The sequence below is a fragment of the Engraulis encrasicolus genome, chromosome 13 (genome assembly GCF_034702125.1).
Source record: "Engraulis encrasicolus isolate BLACKSEA-1 chromosome 13, IST_EnEncr_1.0, whole genome shotgun sequence".
Lineage (NCBI taxonomy): Eukaryota > Metazoa > Chordata > Actinopteri > Clupeiformes > Engraulidae > Engraulis > Engraulis encrasicolus.
In genome coordinates, this window is record NC_085869.1 from 44934070 (window position 1) to 44953775 (window position 19706).

At 42.6% G+C, this 19706-nt stretch overlaps 2 protein-coding genes across 2 annotated transcripts in view; one reads left to right on the plus strand and one right to left on the minus strand.

Annotated features, from left to right (window-relative positions):
• Window positions 1–2274: 2274 nt before the first annotated feature.
• Window positions 2275–7517, minus strand: nr4a2a (nuclear receptor subfamily 4, group A, member 2a). The gene is made up of 8 exons (XM_063214661.1): window positions 7365–7517; window positions 6641–6746; window positions 5586–6457; window positions 4930–5059; window positions 4581–4744; window positions 4068–4270; window positions 3752–3930; window positions 2275–3582 (listed from the first exon to the last, which is right to left on the minus strand). Exons 3-8 carry the CDS (start codon window positions 6453–6455, stop codon window positions 3326–3328), a joined length of 1803 nt encoding a protein of 600 aa, XP_063070731.1. The 5' UTR covers window positions 6456–6457; window positions 6641–6746; window positions 7365–7517; the 3' UTR covers window positions 2275–3325.
• Window positions 7518–11234: 3717 nt separating this feature from the next.
• The window catches only part of LOC134461823 (glycerol-3-phosphate dehydrogenase, mitochondrial-like), a 48094-nt gene continuing 39622 nt past the window's right edge, over window positions 11235–19706 (plus strand). The window contains exons 1-3 of the mRNA XM_063214662.1: window positions 11235–11504; window positions 15070–15204; window positions 17295–17457. Of these exons, the coding sequence (XP_063070732.1) occupies window positions 15106–15204; window positions 17295–17457 (262 nt within the window). The 5' untranslated portion in view covers window positions 11235–11504; window positions 15070–15105. The remainder of the gene's footprint in view (window positions 11505–15069; window positions 15205–17294; window positions 17458–19706) is intronic.

The following is a 19706-nucleotide window of genomic DNA, read 5'->3' on the forward strand; positions in this document are numbered from 1 at the left end:
ACACACACTCTTACATTTTACTTAGACACATGCTTGTGCGTGCACACACACACACACACACACACACACACACACACACACACACACACACACACACACACACACACACACACACACACACACACATTGTCCTTTTTATCCAAAGCGACTTACAGTTATTTAGGTACAGGGTATTGGTTACAGGCCCTGGAGTAATGTAGGGTTAGGTGCCTTGCTCAAGGGCACTTCAGCCATGGATGAAGGTGCTGGTATGGTTGAGATTTGAACCTGCAACCCTCGGACTTAAAGGCCCGCACTCTAACCACTGAGCCATGGCTGTCCTGTGACACACACACACACACACACACACACACACACACACACACACACACACACACACACACACACACACACACACACACACACACACACACACACACACACACACACACACACACACACACACACCACTCAACACACACACACAACACTCGCTCCTACATCCTCTAGACACACACTCTTACGTCTTAGACACACGCACACACACACTTGTAGCCAGAAGAACATGGCATGTGTACAGACACACAAGCAGGCAAGGATTCTGCAGACACTGATATAAGCACTCCTCCCTATAGGAGATGGACCTGCCAGCAAAAGTGAGTGCCAGCTCCTCCATAGCTTGTAAAGTCTAAGAAAGAATTATGGGAATATCATTTCTACACATTTTTGTTTAACTTCTATAGATCATACTTGTTACACCAGGACCACACAATACTGTGAAGGTGTGTCATTTCAAAAAGCAGATTGGACTTATTGAGCAGCATGGGGCACTCAGAAATCATCCATAGGGATAATAATATGTTGCCCACTGAGAAATACATGAAGAGCCAGGGTAAAGAATTTAATAACTATTCCACTGAACGTAAGATGGTGAAAGCAATTTAATGCTTTTAAAATAGTCAGTCAACATGCCCCTTAACAGCCCCCGATGATATCTTGAGTTCAAAAAGCAATGAAAAGCTGAGACTTGCAGGTTGCAATCATTTTCTTTTACGCTCACACCTCCATTGCACTAATATTTCCTATTAACATCGATGTCAATATCGACGCAAATATTTTGCTATTTCTATTTAAATCGCAATAGATCTCGTATTATGAAATTCGCTCTTATATGATGCGCGTGGATAAACCCATGGAATAGACAGTGAGCCCAAAACAGAAATGAAGTGTTCTTGAAGGATTTTAAGTCATGGGACGTTAGGCATTTGTGTTTTTAAAAGACAAGTATATAGTTCTCTAATATGGATAAAACATGGCTGAATGATAACACAATGTATTACGCTTACAACCGTGTTCCCCCTTAAAAATAGGCTATAAACAATAACGTGATGCTGTTACGCCCGTTTAGAAATATCTGGAAAACAATTCAAGTTCTTTTGCAATGTTTACTTATTTTATATAAGTTATAGGCTACAATAAATATTGTGTGATAAATATCTTTAAACACTGCGCAATTGTCTCCATGTCCATAATTTCGAAAGTGATAAGCGTAGCCTAATTCGGCTTACCACTATAGGATGGACCAATTAACCAACAACTTGTTATTTCTTACTTTAAAATGTTAAACCATTACCATAGGACAATAAAAAGAGACAGTGTTTTCTTTCTTTCTTTCAATAATATGGGTGGTCAAAACTGACTTTCGTAAATTGCACTTTCGTATAATACACAAGTTATAGGCCTACCCTCGCGCAATACACGTTTCCCAGTCACCAAAACACGTGTCTTTACAAATAGAAAGTATTCTGTTTTCAATCATTTAATCGCATCCATACATTTAAGAAAATGTTCATTTTATTTATTATTCTTCCCTTATTGGATGGTTAAGAAAGTAGAGGTCGCTGGCTGCAAAGCACATGGCCACTGTCATTACGCACCGTGTACCACATAAAATGCCCTACCTGTTCTATCGTGCCATAGCAAGCACTGCATTGCATTTATTTCTTTAAGTTCATACAACCTTTAGGACAATATTCAGACGATTGCCCAGCTGTTGAAAGCGAAGAACTAGTCTATATTTACTTAAAAATACATTGAATGTGAGATTGAACCAACACTTTATTATGCATTAATTAAATAGTCGTAATAATTGTAATTAAACGTAGGCCTAGGCTAATATCTTAATCTGCTTATTCCGTGGAAAGTATTGAGAGAAATTAGCAAGAGTAATGATTTAAAAGTTTTATTTGTAAACATTAAATATTTCTTTCTCAATGAGTTTTTTTCGGAATCGGCACCGAACGCATTGCAATACTCAATTACACCATAGAAAAAGGCAGTGGATGTACAGCACAAACCTATATGGATATATATGACATACTTTTTTAAATCTCCGATGGGAACTGATGCCATAATTGCTTAGACGTCTCTCGGACAGGAAAACAAAGACACCGTGCTAATTATGAATAATGGTTGGAAATCATTTTAAAATCGCACCATGCGTAATGTAGCCTTTGGCAACAAAAAAATAATAAATATAGAAACGTTTATATTAAACAGCAACAATACATACAACACATACAAACGAGGAATGTCTGACAGTTTTACAAACACAATGGGGTCCCTTCTTACCTATACAGATGATATACTTTTCCACATGTGTCATACATAAAAGTTGTTCCATACTACGAATTTTTATAAAATCTAGCAGACTACATAGTGTCCGGAATATAATGTGTTATATAGACATCACCTCAATAGCAAGTGCCTATAAAAAGTCCTACAACATGCGTTGCCTTTTTCAAATACTTCCTTTGAAATCCTGACAGACACATAGGCACACGTTATAAAAGAAAACAAAACGAAATGTTTTTACGGGCTTTATACACTTCTTATAAAGTCGCGTTTCTTGGACGCATCACATAAATCTATCGTATGTATAGGTATGTATATATAAATGGATTATATTACATTTAAATGTTTACATTGATGCCAATAATTAGGAATAGCAGTTACAAGGAATTGTTCAACTTCTTCATGTAGGCCTACTTTCAGATTCAGAAAAACACTGGAGAACACTTTCCTCCATAATAGGGTGTTCGTTTTCTCACTGTAGAGATAGAAGGTAGACGTGTGTGGTAAAGCCTATAGCTCTGTTGATGCTCTTTATTTTTCCTCCTCTTCTGCTTGGTCAATAATGGATCCGTGGACGGTATTTGGAGGCTTGGCGTGGCTTGCGAATAGTTAGGGGTAAAAGGGCGCCGACTGGTTAAAAAACTGACAGGATTACTCAAGAGTCCGTGGAAGTTCTTTGAAGTTCATGTGAAATTGTCTGTGGTTGATGTTTTTAAAAGGGTAAGGTGTCAAGAAAAAGTTTGTCAATTATTGCTGGCGGAGGAACCAAGTCTTCAAGTTTTAAGTAGAAGATGCGCTGCAGACCTTGTATACAGAGTGTGCGAAGTTCCGGGAGTTTCCCCAAAAGTTTTGACAAGTAGTTTGGACGGTTTAACCCGCCGCCATTAAAAGTAACTTGATCTTTTAGACAGTTTACTATCTTGTTTTGAAGCTCCTCCACCCTCTTCGGTTCCTTAAGCCCGTGCCTCTCTGAAATTAAAGCATTGTCGAAATTAAAATTAATTTAGTTGGAGGTTCGCTCCATTGCAATGGACTTTGTTTACGACTTGGTCTCAGGAGAATGAACCAAATAACAAAAAGCTGAAAGGAAAGTAACGAACGAAATAATAAAATCAAAACATGGAGAAATCATTCTCACCTGTCACCATGGCCAGTGCAGCAATGCAGGAGAAAGCTGAAATATCGATGTTCATGTTCTGCAAGTTGGATGAGAACTCCACAATCGAGTCAATCCATTCTCCAAATCCGCGCACGCACTGTAGCCGGTGGAGGACTGCGCCGTTGCAGAAAATGAGTTTGCCTTCCGCCGGGTTGGACCTGCAATTAATAATAAAAATGCCATTAATTACCGAGAGCAATTAAACGAGGATTTAAGAGGCTCATCGCCACAGCAGAGCCCCTCAAAGATGGCGGCTCGTCATCACGTTCGACATTTAAATCCCAAGGCCTTTTACCTGTATGCCAGGCGCAGAACGAAAAGCTCCAGAAAGGCCGACTCGAAGAGGAGGTCCTGGTCTTGCTTGGGAAGATCAGCGAACATGGGGACCTTTTCAGCCCAGCCTCGGATAATCTCCATGGAGCCCGTCAGGAGATCATAGAACTGCTGGATGTGCTGAGTGTCGTCTCCAGTCATTTGGTAGTCAGGGTTGGCCTGAAACTGGAATTTAATTTAGACAGAGCTTAATGAGGTCCTTTAAAATATATAACCCGTGAAATTGCAAAGCCCATTTCCAGCAAGGGGGTGTACTTTTCCCCAGTTACACTCGTCTGTATATTTTATGGAGCTCACTCTTTCAAAGCAGTTTACAGAATAAAATATGTTACCTTTCATGTGTTTAAAGACCATTACGCATCACAGTTTGACATTAAACCGAACGTTATATTAATGGGATTCATACAAATATTGCTATGCTATTTCCTCTCTTTAGACAGTTAAATATGTGTGTAGTGAAAATGATAGTACTCACTCTGGAGTAGTCCAGGCTGGACATGGAGGGGTTGGAGTCGACGTGGGCCCGAACCAGGGCGCTGATTAGGCTGACTGGTGGAGATGGAGGCGACGGGTCTTGAGGACTTTTGGGTTTTGAGGGGAGACGGCCTCTTCTTCCCTTCAGATTATCTGTCCGAACAACTGGAAGATATTAATGGGAAATGTGGGATTAGACTTGTGATATCATTGACCAGCAGCTACATAGAACGATGGCACAATGTAGTCATGTCCACTGCGCATCTCCAATTATTTTAATTCATAATGTATTTGCGCAAAATCCAAATGTGTTGCAATACAATAGCCGGTGAATAACAACTTTATTTTACCTTCTTTCACCATCCCAACGATGAGGCACTTCTGAAATCGGCAGTACTGGCACCTGTTTCTCCGGCGTTTGTCAACAGGACAGTTTTTGTTTGCTAAGCAGACATATTTGGCGTTCTTCTGCACAGTGCGCTGTAAACAAACGGATATGACATGTTAAACTTTTAAAACACAGTGTCGATAATTTACTAAATCTACCATGGTCTGTGATGTAGTGAGTGATTCAACAAGAAGATTATTTATGTATCTTGCAAGGGATTACAGTAATTTTATGACAGAGTTTATCAAGTGTTTAATTACAATAGATGACAAATGATAAAATTGGAACGGCCATTTCATTGTATTCCATCAATGTGTGAAAGAACGCACGACTGTCAACTGTGCCGCCCTAATCTTTTTCAAGAATGCCATAATTACCCCGTTTGAAATGAATCAGGTAATTACAAATTAATTAGGCCGATAACAGAGTTTTATCTGAGCCGTGGCTGCAAGCAAACCCGCTGAGCGACAGCTTTCATGACACAGGTGTGCAGAGTCAAGTGCAGCATGCAGCATCACAAGAAGGGAATCATTTTGCCATTATTCATCGCAGAAACCATCTTATAGCTGTAGCAAAGAATCGTGCGGGTGTGACAGCCATTCTATCAAATAGGCTTACCTTAAAGAAGCCTTTGCAGCCTTCGCAAGTGCGAACTCCATAATGTTGACAGGCGGCATTATCTCCACAGACCGCGCACAAACCCTCATTAGACGGAGATCCTCTGGAAGGGGGAGAGGGGATTTGGCTGTCCATCAACTGGTGTCCGTGGGCAAGCTGGAGGGAGTGGGGAAAGGCAAGCCCCGCTTGTTTCCTGATGGCACTGGGGACGGCGAAGGCTTGGCCGTCCAAACCCCGGTGCGCTCCCGGGCCGTCGTGGCCCATGGAGACGTGCAGGGGACCGTCAAAGCGCATTTGGCAACTCGACACGGGCGTGCCGGGTGGCGACTGCTTGAACGAGAACAAGGATAGTCTAGACACCGGGTTCTTGCGCTGATGGTCAATCATGTGCGAGGTGACATAGTTCTGGTGGAAACTGTGCAGGGAGCCGGGGTCCTCCCACATGTGGTGGTTTGGCTGCACCTGGAAGTTTGGAGTGGTGGGAGCGTGTGGCGAGGAAGGCTTGAAGTACATGGGCCCCGAGTGGGCCATCATCTCCTCGGCCTGCGGGGCCAGGTGGCTTTGCTGGTGGTAGCTGTGCATCTGTACGTCTTCCACCTTGATCGACGACTGCTCTCCGGCGTGGGGCATTTGATACAGACAGGGGGGTTTCACGTCGTAACCGTTGTTGTAGTTGTCCATGAACGTGCTGAAACTAGGAAGGGAGGTTGTGGCTGAGATTTCAGTATTGGTCAAGTCCATACTAAACTTTACAAACTCGGGCGTGAGGAAGTCGCAGCTGTATTCTCCACCGGTGTGGTAGCTGTAGCTTTGGGAAGCAGGGCTGGCTCCTTGAGGCGATGACCCATACTGAGCTTGGACGCAGGGCATGGCTGCAGAAGAAGTGTAAAACAAATCGAAATGAGTATCGTTCGCATTGTATTTGTTACTATTTTTATGTAGAGGCATTGTCACAGAGAGCAAAAATCTTTGGGGGAAAAAGAGTGGCAATTTCTCTGAATTAAGACAGTCACATCAGTTTCATGAATACACCCAACAACAGTGAGATCTCATACCTCCAGTCGTGTGACTGCAATTCGGAGACACTTGAAATGGATGACGCTGTCAGGTGCAGTTTGGTATCCGGATTCAACAAAGTAGTGTTTGGTCTGGAATCTCCTCCTATTAAAAATAGATAACTTTGATTCTGACTGCGCAAACGCTGGCGAGGGCACAACTATTCCAAATGCGCAGAGTAAATGCGCTCAACAAATGCACTGTTTGACAGTTACAAACGGAAATAAATCATTTTAGCAACATTATTTTGCAGCAAGCTCAGTAAGCAAAACAAACTGCAGCTACTGTTTCAACGCAGCAAGGGTTCTAAAATGAGAAAGTTTCGCAGCGGGCGAGCGCATGCATGAATGTCTCCAGGACAGCACACAGTTGCGCACAAGGTTTGATTGTTAGAATAAATCTTTGCTTGAGTCATATTAAAGCACACCAAAGCACCAACATCTAAAGAATAAGAAACAAAGCATTTGGAAATATATCTTAGTGCCATCTGGGTGAGACTGTCCACTAAGTTCGCAGGCTTACAAATGAGCGGGCGGAAACTGATTTGACAGTTTCGCAAGAAAACATCAACCCCTAATATCTACACACCCATGACTATTTTGTACCAGAAGTCATCAGCACTTTCTCCTCACTTTCTTGCCAAAGCATGCCCAACACACAAACAGTTGCGAGCGGACAACTTGTCTTTCAAATACGCGTAGAAAGTAAAATCAGAACGCATACCTTATCGCAACATCAGAGAAGCTGTAGAGTATCCATGTGCCAAAAGCGAGACTGCTCTCCTTCTCAATTGGAGTGATAAAGCTCCACAAGACAAGGAACGAATGCACGACTTCACCCAAACTGACTTGCCGCTAGTGTAGCGCACGCCAAGAAATACGGGCATCGACTACACAGCCTAACCAATGTGCCTTTGTTTATGTGAGCTCCGCTAACCACAGCCCACGTGTCTACAGCGAGCACGTCATCGGCGTCGTCAGGCTGCCACCAATCCCTTTAGGAGGAGCTTGGAGGCTGGCAGGGGACCACTCGGTCTTGTGCACCTGTCCTATCCTATCCTACTAGTTTTGGGTGAATTTGTGATTTGCAACACCAGAACAATGTCAACAGAATATCTACAATGTAAAACAGTACTATGCACATATTTGACAATTCAAACATATTTGACTCTAGTAGACTATATCAGTTATTAGAGTTTCCAGCGAGCCTATTGTCATAATGTTTTTCTCTCATGTATTTTACTTTTTCAGACAGACCATTTGTTCTGACAGACCATAACGACTTAAACTGGGCCACTTATTCGATGTTGTTCCACCACAGCGAGCAGGGGAGCAACCGACTCTCGTGGGACAGTTCTCCACTGCCAATGTTTGACACATGCCTGCCATAATAACGCCAAAAACAGAAAGGCTGCGTTTGCGTATTATTAGCTAGGCCTAATATAGGAAAACGCAATCCATTGATCATGTATTGCTGTGGATAAAACCAAAAGGCATGGGGTTGTAAAAACGACACTTGCTACTGTTTCTGTAACTATGGTCGAGTCTGTTTTTTTCTTCCCCAGGTGATCAACGCATAGGCCTACATTTGATAGGCTACTGCAGTAGATTCGTCAGCTGAAAGCGACCACTTTGGGGTCACGGGGTCACTTAAATGTAGGCTCAGAAAAGCAGGCCATGACGCAAGGAACAGCACATTTGACGTTGAAAACGCACTATACAAAAATGACACCTGGAAAAGAATACTGACATTATATTGTTATTATTATGTTATTAGCATAACAGTGTTAGGAGTCACATCATAGTTGATTTTTTTTGGAGAACTGACCATAATCATAGGCTACAGGTTTTCAAAAACACATCAACTAGGCCTACTGGTATCCACTATTACATATGCCTATATTAAGTTGCATACTGTGAAAGTGTAGGTTTAAATATCACATGCAACATACAGAGATTACTTGACTGAGCATTTGAATTATACATGCATAGATTTGCTTCTTTCAGGCCATATTATGGTAGCCTATACGTAAACGCAGGGGGTTTCATGTGGAGACGTTTCCCTCCTCCCGGGCATATTACACTCTCCTCTAGAGGACAGTATTGTTCACCAGCCATTGGTCAATGCAACTGATCTACCCTACAATAATAATACAAAAAAACACAGCAGGCCTATATAAAACACACATAGGCCTACTCATCAAAACAAGGCCTAGGTTTTCTATATACATACAATGATGTTGGGGAATGTATTTGATCTGGACAAAATCCTTATTATTATGACTGTTATGCATGTATGTATCTTGCTTTGTGTTTGTGTCTGCATCAATAGATTATTACATAAGGCCTTCATAATTATTGTATATTAAGCATGTAATGTGTAAAATATTGAGAATCGGTTTTACTTACTATTAAGTAGGCTTATAATTAAGAATGTGTTGCACCAAGGAGTTCCCATTCCTGATCTGTTTAAAAGGTATGTGTGTGAATAGTTTGTTAATTAACACCATAATAATCAGCAGTCATTTGGTAAACATGTAATAGCAATCCAATAGGGAACGCACAAACATGTATTTATACGTATGTACGTATGTGCGTGCTTATAGGAGTAGGCTACAACATCGCTCCAATGGAAATGTGTCAGAATGTGTGAGAATATGCAGCGGCCTCAATGGGTACAACTTTCCCAAGCAACAACCAAATAATTTGGGTTTACGTTCATACCTGAGAGGGGCACCCCTCTGATGTGTTCAGGTGGCCACACCATTATTACAACATTTTGGCTTAGGCAAGCCTGAGTAAATGCCCTCCAGACCTGCTGTAAATGCTTTCACTACTGTAGCAACATCAACACGGCAGAGCTGGAATCTCAGCATGAAACTGTGTGTGTGTGTGTGTGTGTGTGTGTGCGTGCGTGCGTGCGTGCGTGCGTGCGTGCGTGCGTGTGCACGTGCACGTGCGAGTGTGTGTATGTGTGTGACGTGTTTATGTGAACGATACTGCCTGATAGAGAAGGTTGCCAGGAGAGCAAGGAATAGATGTGTTCGCAGCCTGACAGGTCAATGACAGAGGAGAGAGAGGAACTCAGTCTTTATGATACAGCAGTGGTTCCCAACCTATGGGTCGGGACCCAACCTGTGGGTCGCCAAAGATCCACAGGGGGTCGCAAAGCCCTCTTGATTTTAAGTGGTTTCATTTTAAATATCATATATAGCCCATGTTGAATAAATGACAAAGCATTTAACTAATATATGCATAGAAGCAACAAAATGTTAGTGCTATTAAACATGTATTCTATGTTTGACGAATTGAATTGAGGAATAAAATGGCAAAAATTAGTTTTCGCAGGAAACAGAGCATCATGTGACTCCCTCTCGTGCAGGTGCTCGGGCAGTTGGGTCACCAAAGCTTACAATGGTAAAAATATGGGTCCCTGGAGAAAAAGGTTGGGAACCACTGTGATACAGTATCCACACTGTATGCATGATATGCATTTTATTTGTTTTGCTATTCTGTTCCTTTGTTATGCTGGCATGTGTTTGCAATGCAAAAAAATATTTGTCATGCCAATTAAGAAAGAGATAGAGAGAGGTTGTTGGTGGGTGGTAATCCCAATTTAAATCCTACCACCACTGTACAGTCAAGTGGATCAACTGTGGACAATTTAAATGCTTTGTAATGACACCCAAGAATCTTCAGATGTAACATTTGTATTACTAGGCCTATATCATGCTCATTACACCATATTAAATGTTACCTATATATTAATTGCTGAATTTTGGTTAAAATAAGAAACACATCTGCTATCTCACAATGCTGTCTGGGATGTCGTGAACAGACATTTAGGACTAAAAGCCACATTTTGCACATTTTGGCCTGTAACCTAGCCTATTGTATTTGTCTCCGACAAGACAATGGCAGAGGCATTAGTGATGTTATTTAAGCATTTATTTCGTGCCAGCACATTGCGACAGCCAGTGGTTTCATCCCATGCTATGGCTCAGCATTATCAATAGACCTGATATAAATATGTAGTAGGCCTACATCCACTATAAGCACATTACCGCCATTTGACTGAGTTGAATCTGAATTTCTCTTGTACAAATGTTGAGGTTGAGGAGGTTAAACTTTAAAGATCCTCTCGTGTTACAACACCCTTCTCCATCTTTCTTCGAATTCCATCTGGGGCATTCAAGACTTTCTCTCAAGCCGCCATGTTTAAAATTAGATCACACAACCACCTGCTCCAACTGACCCCTCCAAAATGGTGTGAAGTGTAGCCACATGCACTGTCAGGTCATGAGACAGAAATAGTAAGAAAGCCTGAAAGTCAAAACTGAGAGTTCAAACAGTGCTTTGGTCACAACTTTCAGAAAAAAGGTAGGCTATCTCTTCTTTAAAAAAAAAAGATATCTTGATATCCCAATTGTACAGTATAGCCTACCCAATATTAATTGTGTAGGCTACTCAACACTTATTTCGCGGGAAGCATATTCTTATTTCACTTATGACATCACAGTTCTTCATACGAGTTGAGATGTGACTTGATATTTTTCTGGGAGACGTTTGTTTGAGCCGTGTGGCAGAGCTCTGTCAAAGCCATTTCTCCGACTTTAAGGAGCTTAAAGCGCTGCGTCACCGGCAAAACAAGATGTAATCTCGCAACTGTCCGTGCTATTGGACAAGGAGGCCTATCCTCAAACACAATTCGATGAGCGCACCGTTCATCACACTGTCTCGACTTCCTTGGTTGGTGGCCAAATACAGTGTCCCAGATAAACCTTAGCGTGCCAGCATCACTGCGAAGGCTGTCATTACGCACCTTGGTGGGTGCACACGTTTACGCCGATACATCGCAGAAGACGTAAGTGCCAAAACCAACTCCCACAAATCTTGTTTCTGTTCAAGAACACACCTTCCATGATGCTACATTGTAACTCGTCAGGTAGCCCTTGCAACTCCACAGAATACTGTATGTTGTCCTTCACACTAGCTGGTGAGAGAGCTTGTGTTGTGGTTGCATCACATTTGCAAGCATCTGTGTTGGGCTACAGCTGATGGTTTAGTGTAATGCGAGTCATATGCAAATTAAAGTCAGTAATGATGAATGTGCGAGCATAATGTGTGAAATGTAAGATGTAGTACAGTGAATACCGTATGTCTGAAAGCTTTGGGTGGTAAGATGCCCATATACAGAAGCCTATGAGTGCAGGACAGGACGATTTTCTGCCACGATTAGACTTGTGACTCCAGAGCCCAGAATCATGCTTATGTCAGGGGAACCCTGCAATTCATTGCAATGTCAATGAATGACACGTAACATACAATTAGTTTTTGTACTAAATGTAAGCTAAACAGGCTTTTTTTTGGGCTACTTTCAGGTATCTGCTGAAATCAATGATACAGTTAGCCTACTAAGAGTCAGTGGTTGAAATACAAATTGTATTACTTGACATTTGCATTCAACTATGTGGGAGGGACGTGCGTTACGTACACCACATAGTAGAAAGGAGGCCATATGTTTCTGTTGGGAAACATTTTCTGCATAGGGTGTCAAGTTCAGAGGAATTTAGTTAGTGACATGTCTATTTTTAGGTCAGGTCTGACATTCTATTTAAAACATCAATAAAAAAATCTCATTCTACCCCTCTGCCACCAATGTGACATGTGATCCACTTAAGAGTATGTTCTGAAGGATATCTGGCAACAATGGCCCTTGATTCATAAAGAGAAGACAACGCAGAAATCCATAGCACAGCACAGAGGCAAGTTAAGTGTAGGAGTTTCTGTCACCTTTACTGTACTTTCAAACTACTCTGTATGAGTCTGTGTAAGGCAGACCAGTGTGTAAAAGATTTATTTGCATATGCATAGTAGGATCTACAGCAATGTTTATATTTAGGATGGTCCACTGGCGTAACGCAAGTACTTCAGGCCCCCCTGCAAGCTACGAAGAATGGGCCCCTGAACGAAAAAAGAGGGCCTAATATCATGTGGAGGGGGCCCGTTTCTTCAAGTCAAGAGCCCATGTGGGCCCCCCTGCCTCGCGAGGGCTGTGGGGGTATACTTTACGCCCCTGGGATGGTCCTTTTTTACTGAGTTATTAATTCTTATGGAATGAAATGCAAGGTGACTTCAACACATCTATTGTCCTTTTACTTGTTGGTAGAACATTGTCCTTGATTTTTTTGTTTTTGTTTACAAAGGTAACTGAGCCCTTAAGAATAGGTGTAGTTTATCTCAAATGTAGGCTAATATCAACACGGTTCAACTTATCTCTAGGTAACAGAATACAGGCAGTAATGTTTATGCAACCTCACGGTGCCCCTTTTAAAGCCCTGATAACATTGGAAGGTTAAATATAGCTGTTTCCAGTCGCCCGTGAGTGGTATCAGATTTTTTATAGGCAGTGAGAAACAATAGTCCAGTCAGAGAACAAGGAATTTTTCAGGTTTCGAAATCTTGGCCCCTTGAGATGGCCAAGTCATCATTCTCATTTCAGCTGCACAGTGGGAGGGGCACCAGCACCATATTCACAGTGTTTCAAGCAATTCTGGAAAAAAAATAGAGGAGAATAAAAAAAAAATGAAATTCTCACTTCCACAGAGCTGTACCGTCCACATATATGGTCACATAGAGGTGTGAGTAGGGCCGCTGACAGCTTGGGCCTGGCCCGGGACAAAGTCATCTGAAAGGGCCCCCCTGCCCAATAGATGCAATGCAATGAGGAACCAATTCTGGGCCCCATCTCTCCTTAGGCCCGGGACAACTGTCCCCTTTGTCCGACCCCCCCTGTCAGCACCCTTGGGTGTGAGTGGAGCCATTTGTGCCGGGTTTACTGTGCCAGTCAAATACGGGCCTTTCTTGACTGTCACATTCGAGACACCTGAAACATCCCGTTCCCTTCAGGCAGTGTGCTACGTCTTATTTCCAATTTAAGGCTCCCTCTTTAGGAGACTAAGTGTCTACTTAATATGCTTTAATGCATGCTCTTTGGAGCCGCCGAGCACTCCATCACGTTAATACACCTTTATATAACACACATTTAACTAGTTAGGCCTGGTGGAACAGCTTATCTGGCAGCTGTGGATGGTGGCTCTCTCTCGCCGGGCATGATGGAGGTACCTGCTCACCAGCCCACAATGAGACTGTAATATGGGGACAGAGGCCTTTGCTCGATGGCGTCTGTATATCAGTCAGCGATGAATATTCATGGATCATAGTGTCATGACATACACTGTAATTGGCAGCAACATTAGTAATGACTGCTGCAGCGAGTGCTGTGCCGTCCCCCACCCCCACCCTCCGTTCCGATCCCCCGCTCCTCCCCCTTGCATATTCATGTCATGGGGGCAATATATCCTAGTTGGGGCCTTTTTTTCCCTCATGAAAATGTATTCGGGGAAAGCTGCAGGTGGCCCCGGTTGCCACAATCAATTGTTAAATTGTGTGCCAGTGTTAATGAGGCAAAGCCGATGCTGCTCTGTCAATCTCCATGAGGGTAAACATATTTACTTGAGGGCGGAGAAGTGTTGTAAGGCCTTAAGTGGAGTAATGTAGTTAAGTGTTTTGGGTAGCCCTAATCATTTAAAACGCTTGCCATCAATGCTTCTTTTTTCAATGTGTTCTGCTCCTGGCTGCATGGAGCCTCATATATTCAGTCCAGGAAGACATTTCACATTCAGAACCTATTTGCACATTAAAAAAAGCAGTGTTAATTCAACACTTAGAAAGTCGATTTCACATCTTCTAGTGTGTATTTGATCCCGGAGTACTCTCTAATTGTTGAATTAACACTGAATTTATTTACTGTACATGTTGAACAGGCTTTTCCAGATATTGAGAATGCCTGGTGAAAAAATGTAAGAATTACTGGCCATAACACTGTAAGATGGGCCATACACCGTATATGCTTATTATGTACATGTGTCTCATATGCAATGAAATGAAATATTTAGCATAACGATGGTACGTCCAATGATAATAACCTCCCCCATATACCACAAGGGCACTCTGGGAACACAGATCTCCATCAAGGTTGGATCCCATATGCCATATGGCTTGCCGCATTAACTAAGGCGAAACGTCATCACTGGATCTATGTATTCAAATGTGTAGATGGGCTGAGACATGAAAACAGCGACTGTTAACAGTTTAGCCAGTGCTACAGTCAGGTTTCATTGAGGTTTATGAACATATGAAGTTCAAATATGTTGTGATCCTTAACAAACACATTTTGCAATGACAACATGACTTTGCTGGGAGAGCTACAAAAAATACAGTATAAAGCATTCCAAGTTTGAAAAAAAGAGAAAGCAAAAGACATCATGAAGAGATTTGTAGTCAGACATATTTTGTCCAGCAAATTGAATTTATTACATAATGGGTCAAGCGTGCAACCAAATAACAATGCCTCCTTTCTCCCCCAGCTAGGCGCTCTGGGCCTTAGACAGTAGGCCCACACTATGGCAGCACGCAAGGCAGCTGCAGTGGCTGCCCTCAGTGGGGGAACCCTGGTCGGACTTTATGCCTTCTCAGAGCTGAGAGAGCACCAGGACAAACAGGTAAGACTTTATGATGAGGAATGTCCACAGATCACAGATGAGTTAAGACAAGATGTCAGTCAAAAGCAAACACACAGTAAAAGTGAATTCATGGTGTTAGTACAACACTAGCACATATTATATTACATAGCTGTTACACCATTTACTCAATTTTACCTAATGAGATAGATGGACTGTGTTGTTACTGAAAATAACCAAAAACCTAACAAGGACCCACCTTGATCCAACCAATTCAGAGTCAGCTGATCGTAACACAAGTACATACTGTAGGTCTACTGATCACCCAGATAACATTTACTTTTGACACCTCTGGTTAAGACAAGATGTTTGTGTGGCCAATGGCTCATTGGAGCGTCAATGCTACTACTGTACTTCGATCATGTTGTGATGACACAACACACAAAGTTCCATGTAATTCCTGGAGTATTACTGAGCATAATAAATGCATCACCTCATACCATTCATCTAATCAGGTAAGACTTCTTGATGAGGAAATTCCAAATGTAAAGCCATCTGAATACAGGTGAACATGGCTTTGCCTCAAACCCATACAGTAAAAGTGTTCACAGATAAGACAAGATCATTTGTGCCTCCAATGTCTTAAGAAACTCCTTTTACCTCAAATATCCAGAGCTACTACACTGATTGTGGTATGAAAGCTCAGTGTACTGAGATATGTACTGTATATAGGAAAGTGTATGGGTTATCACGTATTTAGCATAGTAAATACAGTACATCACCACAGACTGTAAATCTAATCAGTAGGGCTGTAATGATATTGTACCGAACCGAGAAATCGCAATATGCTGAGTCACGATACTCTATTGTTATGCAAGAGGGCAGTAGTGTGATTTCAAAGTTCGGTTACCCTTCAGTCCAGAAAACATCCACGTGATATTACGTGGTAGGGCTTCCAAGCTTCAAATCAATATCATATAATTTTTTAAATTATGATTTATGATTTTTTAATTATTATTATATATATATTTTATTATTTTATTTGTAGCCTCGAATGACCTATACTACCAATAAATGATAATAAAAAAAGACAAATCGTGGGGTGCATCGAACCATACTGTAGATTAAAAATCGTGGTATGACCCAAATCGTGAGTTTGATGTATCGTTACATCCCTACTAATCAGGTAAGATTCCAAGTGCGAAGCTGTCTGAAGATGGGTGAACCTGTGTCTCAAACCATACTATGTGTATTCAAAGACAAGACAGAAACAGAAGCTGCTTGTACCTCAAATGGTATAATGGTCTTGTTGTGATGCAACAACAGACTCATAAGCTCAGTGTAATTTATGGGGTATCAGTTATTTAGCATAGTAAATACATCACTGCAGGCTGCTCATTTATTTCTTTGAGGTAGCTGCTGTCAGATTAGAAGGCATGTTAGACATTACATATTATTGAACATGCAGACACAATAGACAAACTACTTACCTTAATATTTCTTAACAATGTTTATATGGCATTAGTTTGGGTGTTATGTGCTTTGAGCTTTATTTGAAGCTGTTTGTAGCCATTAGTGGTACAAATAAACACTTACTGTTTTGTCTGGACTGTTGTTTGTCCTCCATGTACGCACTGCAAAAGCCACACTGGGTAAGAAATGATGTTATTCTTCAGAAAAAACGCCCTAATATCACTGGTTGTGCAAGCTGATGTAAACTGTTTGTTCTTCCCCCTGTCTGCATATTGTAACAGCTGAGTGCATCCCCCTTATCTCTTGCATGGGTGCAAGGGTGTTTTTGAATGCTTGTGTGGCATGTGCGGCGCATGTTTGTGATTAATCTAGCCGGACACTAGTTTGGAATGGGGGGAAGTAAATAAATTAGCATGTGATTGATTGTTTCTTGGTACTTCTTTGTGCTGTCAAGACGCAATATGATTTTTTTTACCCCCACCCAGAAAAAAAAATGCATGATTTGTGTTTTCTTAAAAATCCATCATAAAGAATATGAAGACATGTGCATAATAATGAAATGCATTTATTAATGTGCACTGTCCCCTCGAGTCATATGACAATGAAATGGATGACTGCTCTGCTTGCTCGGATGGGCCCGTTGGGTTGCGTGTGTGCAGGCGCGAGTGCAGGCTGCGGAACAGGTGAAAATGGCCTTCCGGGATGAGCTCCCGTCCAGAGCGGCTCAGCTCGACGCCTTGCGCTCCACCCCAGAGTTCGATGTGCTCGTGGTTGGGGGAGGGGCCACGGGTGCAGGTTGTGCCTTAGACGCCGTCACACGCAGTAAGTTCACTTTTATTTTAAGTTCACCCCAACATCAACCCCAACCCCACCCCACCCCCACGCCAACCCGTACCCCACCCCCATCTAGTCCCAAAAAGTCAGCCCAAGACTCCTTGTACCACCCAATCTTTGTCACACCCCATCCTCCCCAATATACTACAAAGTACAGGTATCATGCCTCTAATTCCCACATGAAGTTTATTTAGACCCACCCCACCCCACCCCAACCCAACCCAAACCCTGTCCCAATGTCTACCCCACAATAGTCTACACATCCACCACTAATTCTCTACACCCCCATGTCTCCGATATTGCCCCTGCCCCCACCTCAACTTCACCCTCCCTTGACGTCTATGCCACTGTGTGTTTGTCATATTTCGCGAGGCGTTACTCGGAGGTGTTAGCATAAGTAGGCATTAGGACGGCAGCTAAATGATTAATGAACGGATGATTCTCCGCCAGTGTCGCGCAAACTGTGAGTGGGCCCCATGTCTTCGTTCGGGGGCCTATTTCATTCCATGTATTCACAGCAGGGAGCCTAATGCAATGCAAAGAGGTTTACAATAAGTTGCCTCCATCCGTGCTTGGATGAGAAATAAAGGAAATTGACAAGAGGGTGTTTTAATGATTAACTCGTGCAGAGAGTGGATTTGAGCGCGACCTAAGGATAGGATTGCGGAATTTAGATGCCGACACAGAGCTGCGTTTACAGTCATCACGCACACAGATTGAACTGGCAAACAGCAACAACAGCAACAGCAGCAGATTTTTTTTTTTCAGATCATCAATCCAATTTGTTTTGCTAGTAGCAAGCATGCAAGTAAAGCACGCAGGCAAGCTGCTGGTTCAGAGTCGTCTTTTTGATGGGGGGTGGGAGGGGGGATTTTCCACGCGGCAACACTTTTGTGGCGGTCCCCGCTCGCTCGCAGCTTTTGCGTGTGGATCTTCTGAGCCTTACGCCTCTCCAGTGTTGCATAACCTGATAGAGCAATTGTGTGTGTGTGTGTGTGTTGCGCTGCGCTGGCTGGCTGTTGCGAGCTGCTTTGCAGTTGTGAAGCCTCCTGTCCTCTCCGGGCCTCCAGTCTTTTAAGTCGCTTCAGCTCTGCGGAGCTCAGGGAGGGAGGAGCGGTGGAAGTGGTGGACTTGGAGGATGTTTTGCCCTCCTCCTGCTCTTCCCCTTTCTCCTCCTCCCCTCCTCCTCTTCCAGAGAGAAAAAAACTGAGATTCAGAGAAAGAGAGAGAGAGAGACAGAGAGAGAGAGAGAGAGAGAGAGAGAGAGAGGCAGAGAGAGAGAGAGAGAGGCAGAGAGAGAGAGAGAGAGACAGAGAGAGAGAGAGAGAGAGAGGGCAGAAGCCCAATCATGGTGTTTGAAACATGACTCTCTGGATGCCCCCAGATGAGAGCTGCTCTTGTGGTTCCTATTACTTCCTAAATCAATTATCTATGCTCATGGTTAGAGGTTCTTTTAATCTGTTTTTTTTCCTTCTGTTTTTTTTCCTCATTTATCCATTTTTACTGTCTAATGTTGAGGGGGAAAACTACAGAGGAGGAGGAGGAGGGTGTTGACTAGAAACCCCCCTCATCCTCCTACCCTAATCCACATTTATTTCCCCCCTTTCTTCTTTTCAAATTTGGGATTTGCGGCTTCTAGCCATCAGGGACGGAAGCTTGAAATGGTGAAAGACTGAAACTGAGACGGCGGGCGGACCAGTCCTCAATGTTAACAGTTCTCCCTCGGATTTATTTCTCTTCCACACAAACACAAAAAAAAAAACATTTCATGTCGGAAAAGCAAAACATCACCAAAAAATCTGATTCTTGAAAACAACAAGTCAAACGTCTTTTATTTCCTTTATTGCGCCACCACCAGAAGGTGAAAACAATTCACTTTTAGGCCTCCTGTGACTACAGAAGACAAGTTTGAAATATGATTTGAAATAAACTGCTTTTTTTTTTGTAAACATTTTAGGTTTCACACACACACACACACACACACACACACACACCTCTCAGTGTCTCTGTGTCTCCCCCATGAATATGAATGTCCCTGGCACCCAAAGGAGGTATGAATGCCCTCTCAATATCTTCTCCTCCTCTGAGCGCATTACAGCTGAGGAGAGGAGAGCGGGAGGAGGAGGAGGAGGAGGAGGAGGAGGGGGGGCTGCTGGAGATGCATATGAAAATGATATGTAATGCATTCTAAACATTTGGGAAAAATAAGTAGCCAAATATCAGGGTGCCTCTGGCTG